The following is a 10,207-nucleotide window of genomic DNA, read 5'->3' on the forward strand; positions in this document are numbered from 1 at the left end:
ATATATGACATATAAAAAGAATCTATTTTTTTATTATATTTATAAAAAGAATCTATTTTTTAATAATCAAAGTTTCATCTTTATTTACGCAACTAACATACAAGATCTTGCAAATCATTACCATGTTAAAATAAAATAAAGAACCAGACATATGAAAATTATAACACCTCTCAAACAGTTTCAAAGGACTAATTAGATTTGTTGGAATGAAATAAGATAAAATTTTATATTTAACACATAATAAAAGGGCTAGCAAATATATTAAATTTGACATATTTTGTAATATACATTCCTATTAATTAAAATTTATTAAAAATCACATAATTTTATACTATTTTATGAGTCTCACATCTTATTTATTAATTATTTCTCATGATTTTAAGATTTCCAATAAATTAAAAACAAGTATTTAAAAGAACTTAATTAATTAATAAATAAATAATGACACTAGCACTCCTCTTAACACATAAGTCTTGAGTCTTTATCTATTTCTTTAAAATGAAGTAAATCTAATTTTTTTAAAATGTTTTCTGAATATGAGAACTTCATAAATTTATAGATATATTTTTTATGCTTTTTTTTATAGATAAAGGGATGTCTTCCATCACTTACTAAATTAATCTCTTTTAAACAAGTTCTACATAATAAATGTTGGAAATCCGATGAAGTAAAAATAATATATATATATATATATATATATATGTGAGAATAATTATCGTCTTATAAATCAATATAATATGATTAAATTAGACTCTTAACTAATATTATAAAAATAAAATATTATTTATTTTCCCTAAAATTTAAAAAAATTTAAAAAACAACACATAAAATAATTTCTGTAAAAGAAATCTAATTAAATTATATACGTGAATTATTGGAAATTTTCTGATGAATGACTCTTTTTTATTCTTACCTATAAAAACATAAAAGAGCTCTAAAATTTATTCAATATTGGATAGTTTGATACATATACCTTGTGCATTGGGTTATACATTTATGTATTTACATGCAAAGAATGAGTGATTGGTGTTGTAGTTTGTTCAGGAAAGTCTTTTTAGCAGCTGGCAGGAATTTAACCGAAAGAAGAAAGAAAGAAACAGTCAGTCATGTTTGTGGCACACAGTTGGACCAAACATGAACAAGTCCAAAAACATAACAGAACCACTCCTCTTTTGTTTTAAATATCATTCCTTCCCCCTTCTCTCAACCTCTTTCCCCATTCTCTTTTCAATTTTCAACTCTCTTTGGTATTTAACTTCCACCCCAACTCTCCTTAGACTTGTGCATTTCCTGTTGGCTCCCATAGGTGATCGTTATCTTTTTTTCTTTTCTTTTCTTTTCTTTTCTTTTCTTTTCTTTTCTTGTTTGTTTCCTTTGTTTCCCAAAAGGGGTTCCACTGTTTTACATGCTAAAGGTTTGGTCTTTCTGGATTATAAGCTGAATGCTCGAATCAGATTTTGATTCTGTGCTGACTCTGCAAATGGGTTTTCTCTTGGTAGCTTTTTTTATTTGAAGTTGGAGAGAGGGGGGGAGGGGGTCAATAGTCCAATTTTTTTTGGTGAATTGTGATGAAATTGGAAAATTTTGCAAACTAGAATACTCCTTCCGTTTAATTCGGTGGTTTTTGTCTGTACTAAGGATCTAAGGTTTGATCACCGATTGAGAAGAAAAGAAGTATAATTAAAAAAAACAATTAACATGCAACAATTGACTTTGCATGGCTGTATCTCTTGGTGTTTGCAATTGAAATGTACAAATGACTCTTCACTTATGTTGGAATATGGTATATTATGCAGAGTGTGGCCGTCACATCCCAGGATCATTATGAGTTGTGGCTGCTTTGGAGCCTCAACTCTCAAGAGGAAAAGGAATCCTTCTCGTACTCCTAATGAGATTGATGGTGAGGGGCTGGTGATTACTTATTTTAATATTTTGCAGCCTTCAATAATTCTGGATTATTGTACAATTTGATATTCCTTTTTTTGGTTTTACCAATGAACCTACACTTTCTGATTGTAAGTAATTTACCCTGATACAAATGTAGAGGAGAGGATCTTCGTCCTCTCTGAATGATATATTGAATATTGGTTCAACTTGAGTATTATCAATCAAGCCATCTTGCATTTTTGTAACTATCACTGATAGGTCTGACAAGAGCAACAGAAAGTCTTCATTAAGTTGTATAGTTCAAAAGATAAATGTGTCCATTTAGTTCAGACATAGGTGAAAACATAATTTTAGAAGTTGGAATACAGACATACTTTGGAGATTCTTACTAGTTTGGTCGTATTTGATATGCGGTACAATGATGATGTTCACAGGAGTTCTGGTGTATAATTAGTAATACTTTTATTACTACCATTTTGTTTTTGCCATTTTTCACTATATTGAATGCCATACACAAATCTTTGTTGCTCAGGCTTTCCACTTGATAATGTTAAGAATTTCTCTGATAAAGACCTGAGACTGGCCACTGATAACTATAATCCAAGCAAAAAGCTAGGACGAGGAGGTTTTGGTACTGTTTACCAGGTATTTAGGTTACAGACTCAAGTATAAGTTGTAACATTATGAAATTAATATGTTTGTTGATCAGTTGAGCTTACTGAAAAGATTCTTCAGAGGTTCTTGTGCTACAAGAGGGCTATTTTTAATTTTCTTTTTTTGTTTCTTTAATGAGTTTTCATTTGTGATGTAAGTGCCAATCTTAGACCAGTTAGGTATCTGTATTATCCAACAGAAGACATTACTGCATTGTTTTTGTGGCAGTAAAAACATCATGACCCACAATAAAAAAGGGTGCCATGTCCAGCAATTTTAGTTGAAATATTTATTTCCTGTGCCCCTTATTAAGATTTGAACACTGTCAGTTTTCCCCGAGACATAGTGAAAGAGGATTTCTGATGTGATACAAGCAATGCTTTTATTTTATGAGGATTTACGATTTTAGCAAATATAAGATTTGAACACTGTCAATTTTATTACTTGAGCATTAAATCGTAAATCCTACCATCCTTTTATATTTGCTAAAATCTTAAAACTGAAGGATGTCTAGAATAGGTTACAAAAGAAATGCCTCTTTAGCTTGCTCTTTCCCTCCCCAGAGGTCTTATTAAACCTCCTTTATAACAAAAAGACAAACTTAGAATTTGTGAGGGTGCTTTAGTTTAGTTAAGCTGAGTAATAGCCAAAAGTACCAAGAAATAACATCACACTTTTATCATTTTATGCTCCTCTTGATTGTTAAGTCAGTACTAAATAGCTATGTTGAAATTTGCCAGGGAACTTTAAAAAATGGACAACAGGTGGCAGTGAAGACACTTTCAGCTGGGTCAAAGCAGGGAGTTCGTGAATTTTTAACTGAAATTAAAACTATATCAAATGTTAAGCATCCAAACCTTGTTGAATTGGTTGGTTGCTGCGTTCAAGAACCTAATCGCATATTAGTGTATGAATATGTGGAAAATAACAGCCTTGATCGTGCATTACTAGGTAAGTTTGCCAAATGCTTTTGGTGTGAATTATGAAACCACTAATTAATATCCATATGCAGATGATAGGACTAAACATATAACTTTTTTTTTCTATTCCATATTTTTTGTAGGCCCAAGAAGTTCAAATATCAGATTAGACTGGAGAAAAAGATCTGCTATTTGCATGGGTACTGCAAGAGGTCTTGCATTTCTTCACGAAGAACTTGTGCCACACATTGTGCACAGAGACATCAAGGCAAGCAACATACTACTTGACAGAGACTTCAAACCAAAAATAGGAGATTTTGGGTTGGCAAAATTGTTTCCAGACGACATCACTCACATTAGCACAAGGATTGCTGGAACAACGTAAGTGATATTTCAGATTTAAGTTATTTTTTATGGTTTTTATTTTTCCATTGCATTGGAAGGTTTCTATTTAGTTTTCTTTCTTTTTTCTTCTTCTTTTTGTTTGCTACTATCTAGTTTTCTGGATATAATAGAAAATTAATTAGTATGATATTAGAGGGAAGAGAAACTCTTCATATTTGGTGATCCTTCATCAGCTAGGTATGACAGCAGAACTAGCAATGTTTATAATTGATAAAACTTGAGGATCAATCAGGAGATTTGAAATAATGTTTTCTGAACGTACTAGGTACTAGGCTTTGCCATAGATTGTTCATAATTCAATTGCACGTGCCTCCAACAATATTCAAGGAGCACATGTTCCATAAAGCTAGACTGCAGTGATGTTGGCACAAACTCATGAGCATTTTGTTCTGGTGGTTCCGGGATACTTATTTTGTATCCTAGACATCAGTCATGCAACCAAAAGTAGGATATTATATTTCAAGAAATGTGATGAAGGAGAAAATATAGTTTTTATGAAAACTAGCGAGCTTTACGACCCATTTGTTTGAACTAAGAGTGCTAGTAACACACTCCTTCTAGTACACACAATCATTGGTTGAATTTTTTTGAAAACTACAAAATCAGGAAAGAGACTTGTTAGATAAGAAGTGAGACCCACATATTTGTGATTTTCAATGAATTTACGACCCATTTCTCTTTCATTTGTCTATAGTTTATACATTTTCAAAATTCTTCAACCCATACTTGGACATTGGATCTCGTTAATGCGATGCCCTGCTTTGGTTTCAAAATGCAGTGGTTACTTAGCACCGGAATATGCAATGGGTGGCCAGTTAACCATGAAGGCTGATGTATACAGTTTTGGGGTTCTCATACTTGAAATAATCAGTGGCAAAAGCAGTGCAAGGACAAACTGGGGAGGGTCCAACAAATTTCTATTGGAATGGGTATGTAGTTTTCAGCTTCCCATATACTACTCCAGTCTCAAATATACAAAAAAGATACCAATTGCACCAATCCAAATTAAAAACTAAATTCTTCCCCAACTGATCCTTCATTGAAACTTGGAATTATGAATAGAAATGAGTCATTCCTCAATTAAATAAAGGATATTTTAGAGATAATAGCGTAGTTGAAATTTTCTTATATTTGAGACCAAGAAAAATGTGTTTTTTTTTTCTTATGTTTGAGACTGGAGGGAGTATATATATGCAACTTATGTGTTCATTCTTCTCAATGTGGGACTTGTTCTTGACCTAATGATCCTTATTTTTGCAATACCAGGCTTGGAACCTATATGAAGAGGGAAAACTGTTGGAGCTTGTGGATCCTGACATGGTTGAATTCCCCGAAGAAGAGGTAATTAGGTACATGAAGGTTGCTTTCTTCTGCACACAAGCAGCAGCAAGTAGAAGGCCAATGATGTCCCAGGTTGTGGATATGCTGTCCAAGAACATGAGGCTGAATGAAAAGCAATTAACAGCACCAGGGTTGTTCCAGGATTCAGGAGCTTCCTCTCAAAAGAAGTCATCCTTTGAATCCACAAGTTATCAATTTAGCTCTAACTCTTCCAGTATTACTCAGTTGTCCCCACGATGAAGCATAAACCAAACTTTGGATGTGTGAATTGCATAGTTAAAATATAGTAGGAAAGGAAAGAAAAGGAAAGGAAAGAGAGAGAGAGAGAGAGAGAGAGAGAGACAGAAAGAACACATAGGGATTATCTTCTTTTTTTTATTATATTTTTCTCTTTTTTGTATATTATTTTTTAAGAATGTATTATAATTTATAAGGTGGGCTTGGATAATTTTTTTTATAAAGAAAATTGGTCGTGATATTTTCTTTTTGTAACTGATTTTTTTAAGTAGTTACTCTTCCTAACTTATGATAAAAAAAAAAGTCCTCTGCATTTCTAATACTTATTTGGCCCTTTTTTGTTACTAGAGGAAAATACTTATTAGGTTTAGTTACATTTTTAATCTCTCAACATGGAAATTAACTAATTATGCGATTTTAATCCTTCAAAGTTTTAATTGTACTAATTAAGCTTATTAATTTTTTTCTATTTACAGTCAAGTCTCCTTGAAAAACACTTTATTAGTTGAAATTTATCAGAAAATTTAAATTTTGTAACTGCTATATCTTATAAATATTTTTTATGATTTTATAATTTTTAATAAATTTTAACCAATAATATATAGTTGTGTATGGCTAACATTCTTAAAATTTCAAAAAGAAAAAATAGCTGTGTCCCTGTCATTTCCGAATAGGATCCGCAACAGTTTTAGCCTTTTAGTGCTACAACGCTGCAGTTGTAGATTCTCTGTTTCAAAAAATTTAAACAGTATTTCTAATAAAAAACAAGAGTATTTATCAATTATTTTTGTTATCAACAGTAAAAAGTCCAATGTAGTTAAAATAAAACTAGACTAACAAAATTATGAATTTTAGCTTATTTAATGTCACGTGACAAAAGCAAAAGAATAGAAAAACAAATATATTATTGTTTTTGAATTCTTTTTATCAAATTATTTTACCAGAAAAAAAATAAAAAAAATTGCCGGCTTACAAATAACTTTCAAGACCATGAAAATATTACCTTGAGCTCAATAAAAATATAAATGGGGAGATAATACACCAAGGCCACACTTGGAAATGATTTTTTTTTTCTAATTGACACGGTGAGCAAACCCATAAATCATAATCATAGAAGTGAAAAAAAAATACTCTTATTTTCAAATGATGTATTAAACCCATGAACATATGAATTTCCAAGGTCATATAATAGTCAATAAAGGATATAATTGATACAAAACCTCAATGATGAAAACAAAATGCAAACCAAAAAAGCCATAGAAACTAATAGCACGACAAAAGGATCCATAAAGAACTGCAAGGGAAAATGGGATAGCAGAAGAATGACTGTGAGAGCTGAAGTATGAAAATCAGAATTATGTAGAAGATTGCTCCACAGGGGCTGGTGGAGCTTCCTTCTGGGGTAAATCTGTGGCAGCGTTATTGGTGGTGGCATCCTTTGGTTGTGATGCAGGTGCAGCTCCATTTGCTTTAGAAGCTGTTTCTTTTCCGTCTTTCCCATCTTTGGCGTCTTTAGCAGGTGCTGGAGGAGGGGGAATCATGTGAGCTGGTGGTGTGTGTTTCAGCTTCAACAATATCTGCCTCAACCTAGAAAGATCTGTGGGTTTCCCAGGCTTTGGGCCTTGGACAACTGTGATTGACGGCTTATTCTCCTGATCCTTTTTGCTTCTTTTCTTCTCAATGTTGGGAACTTCACGAGGAATGATCTCCCCAATGGCTTTCCAGTAATTTTTGTCAGCCTCTTTGTGGAATTTCTCTTGATTGGCCAAGTATAACTGCTCCACAAGCAAAGTTTATTTCTGAAATTAAAAGAACAGAAAAATGTATGTTGTGGAAAAAATATACATATATGTTGTGTGTAAACTTTACCTTTTCCCTTTCTTTGTTTTGAACCTTGTTGGTCTCAACATTAAGCTTTCTTTTCTCATAGAAAGCCACCTTATACTCCTCGGCTTCCTCGATAATTTTCAGTCTCATTTCTTTTTCCCTTTTCTCCTTCTCCTCAAGCTGGATGACATTTTGACTGCATAATGAATTCATTTTTGTTGACAACTGAGTTCAGCAAACGGGAAATAGATCTTAAATCTAGATTAATTGGCCAAAGATCATAATGCAAGCAAAAAACTAGTGCTACTACCATCAGGCTCGACTAATTTTGCCTCAAAAAAACCAAACAAATGGGATTTTTATTAATGGTCACGTTAACACTTTTTTATTAATAGCATAAATTTTATTCTAAATTTCATTCTCTTTTATGCACCATTTTGCATAAGGTGCAAAATAAAACACATTCAATGCTTCATATTTCTATCAAATTCAGGTTACTTATGACATATGATAGTAAACAGACAACAAAATAGGTTTGACATCATTAAGGAGCTATGGATGCAAGAATTTGGAAATGACAACAGGTTATGAAATAATTTATTTTTCAAACAGATAGGGGGGGAAAGAAAAAAGGACCCACTCCCCCAAATGTTGCCTATTAAATTAGAATCCCAATTTTTCCATTGGCTACTTGAAATTAAAGGAAAGCTTGAATTCTGAAGTTTGTGGATCAAAATATTATTAATTTATCTTTCTTCACTCTTCAGCTGATGGCAGGTGCTCAGTGCATGATGAACAGAGAGAAACTAATATCAGAAATACAGTGCAACATGCTACAGTTACAAAGAGAAAGGAACAATGTGAATGTAAAACTACACAAGGATCAAAATTCGTACATGATGGATGAGCATATATTATTCACATAACTAGAGTATGATCATCTCATCTCACTTCAACCATTCAACAAAGATAATCCTCCCACCACTTTAATTAATCCAAGAAAATGCGCACACAATACAGATCAACCAATTTGTTGAATCAGCTCTGACCCGAGTCCAAGCCACCATCCAACAACTATTTTTTTATGTCGCATTTTTATTCTCAAAACAAAACAGATCCAACTTCTACACTAGCAGTAAGGGAATTTGTGAATGCAAATCAAGTAACTATTTCAAGTGAAATTTGGATCAAACACAAGCACACAATTACAATATCACCTAAAATAATGAAAACGTTTTTTTTTTGTAATATAACAGCTCAAGTAACTATTACAAGTGAAACTGGATCAAACAAAGTTCAACAATTCGCTTCTTCCTATTCCTGATCCTAACAGTTTAGATCTAAGAAAATCCAATCAAGATCTGACAAATTCACAACAGTAAGAGATTCGAGAAAGAGAGAAACTCACCGGCGCCACTCCCGAAGAACGTAACCTTCCTCAGGCTCCATTTCTCCCGGCGGCGGAAGCACCGGTCCGTTGGAGACGAAAACGCCGTCGCCGTAGCCGTTTTCGGTTCCATTTCCATTCCCATTCTCGTGCACTTGCTCGAAGGGAGACTGGGAGTAAACTGGACCGGGATCGCTGAATCCGAAGATCTCCGGCGACGCCGCGGTGTCGGCGTAATCGACGGGGACGTCGTCGGAGGGGAAGGAGGAGAAGTCGGGGTAGCCAGAGAAGGTGTCGGCGGCGGCGGGGGCGGCGAAGTGGTCGTCGTCGACGGTGAAGGCGTCGAAGGTGGAAGCCATGACTATCTAAAGAAATTGGTACTTTCTTTTTCTCTGTTCCGCGGAACGCTATGAACGGAATAGAGAGAAAGCAATGAGACACACTATTGTTATTTCCTTGACTTTTTAAATACTTAACGGTGAAAAGAAAAAGAAACGAATAAAAAAATTGAAGAGGAAAAACAAAATACTTTTTGGGGTATATTTTTTATGGAACCTCATTTCATTACAAATAATTTTTATATTCGATATAAATATTAAGATACGATAAATGCATTTGTTGCAAAATACTTTTCCAATTTTAAGGGTTCTTTATAAATATCATTAGTATTTTTTTGTGTGATAATCAAAAATAAAATTACAATAACTCATCATTTTATTCAATCGACTGACCCATTGATAAATATTATTAGTATAAACTTGAAGAATAATAAATTATCTTGTAAAATAAATTTACTAATTTTCATAATAAAAATAAATAATATATAATATAACAAATTTATTAATTTTTATAATAATTGTTACAAACTATATTAGTTGAGATAAAATTGAAACCACCATACAATAACCATTGGCAGAGACATGCCACCAAAATTTTAATTTGAGCATAACTTTTAAAAGTATTGATAACAATTATGTAGTACAGTAATAATTAACCGCACCATGGCTCAAATAAATTATTATTCGTTTATCAAAAGTATATAATATTTTTAATTACTATATAGAATATTTTTATAAAAATGGTTTTTCTTTTTCATTATGGATACTTAACAGTCGAATTAATTTGGTTTCCTTGAGCATTTGACCAATTAACCTTGGTAAAAAATTATATTGAAATGAATAATTTTAGTAAAACCATTTTGCAAAATAAAAAAAAAAATCCATTCATTTTATTGATTTAAATGCATTTTAAGTCATTAAACCTTTTTTGCTTATTTTTATTCATTTATATTGCCATTTTTTATTTTTTATTTTAGCTCATATTCTTTGAAAGTCCTATAATTTATTTTTATTAAGAAATAAGTTTCTATTTTTTTAAGCAAAAAATAGTTTCTAATGTAAATACCAAAAACAATAATATACACATAAAAACAACGATCAACTCCAAGGCAGAAAGATATCATTATACTGGCTAAAATCAAATTTAATAAAAATGACAGAATTTAAAAATATTTGTAAACCTTTGTTATGTGTAGAACTTTAAAATGTAA

General features: G+C 32.1%; 2 protein-coding genes across 2 annotated transcripts; one reads left to right on the top strand and one right to left on the bottom strand.

Annotated features, from left to right (window-relative positions):
• Positions 1-1,026: 1,026 nt before the first annotated feature.
• LOC114374445 (cold-responsive protein kinase 1-like) lies at positions 1,027-5,685 on the top strand. Its single transcript, XM_028332081.1, has 7 exons — positions 1,027-1,306; positions 1,797-1,900; positions 2,420-2,532; positions 3,282-3,492; positions 3,605-3,842; positions 4,645-4,795; positions 5,133-5,685. The coding sequence occupies exons 2-7, from the start codon at positions 1,825-1,827 to the stop codon at positions 5,445-5,447; spliced, it is 1,104 nt and encodes a 367-aa protein (XP_028187882.1). The 5' UTR covers positions 1,027-1,306; positions 1,797-1,824; the 3' UTR covers positions 5,448-5,685.
• Positions 5,686-6,555: 870 nt separating this feature from the next.
• LOC114377404 (clathrin light chain 1-like) lies at positions 6,556-9,105 on the bottom strand. The gene is made up of 3 exons (XM_028335890.1): positions 8,680-9,105; positions 7,314-7,467; positions 6,556-7,219 (listed from the first exon to the last, which is right to left on the bottom strand). Exons 1-3 carry the CDS (start codon positions 9,015-9,017, stop codon positions 6,800-6,802), a joined length of 912 nt encoding a protein of 303 aa, XP_028191691.1. The 5' UTR covers positions 9,018-9,105; the 3' UTR covers positions 6,556-6,799.
• Between the last annotated feature and the right edge of the window lie 1,102 nt (positions 9,106-10,207).

Source organism: Glycine soja, chromosome 11 (assembly GCF_004193775.1).
Source record: "Glycine soja cultivar W05 chromosome 11, ASM419377v2, whole genome shotgun sequence".
NCBI lineage: Eukaryota > Viridiplantae > Streptophyta > Magnoliopsida > Fabales > Fabaceae > Glycine > Glycine soja.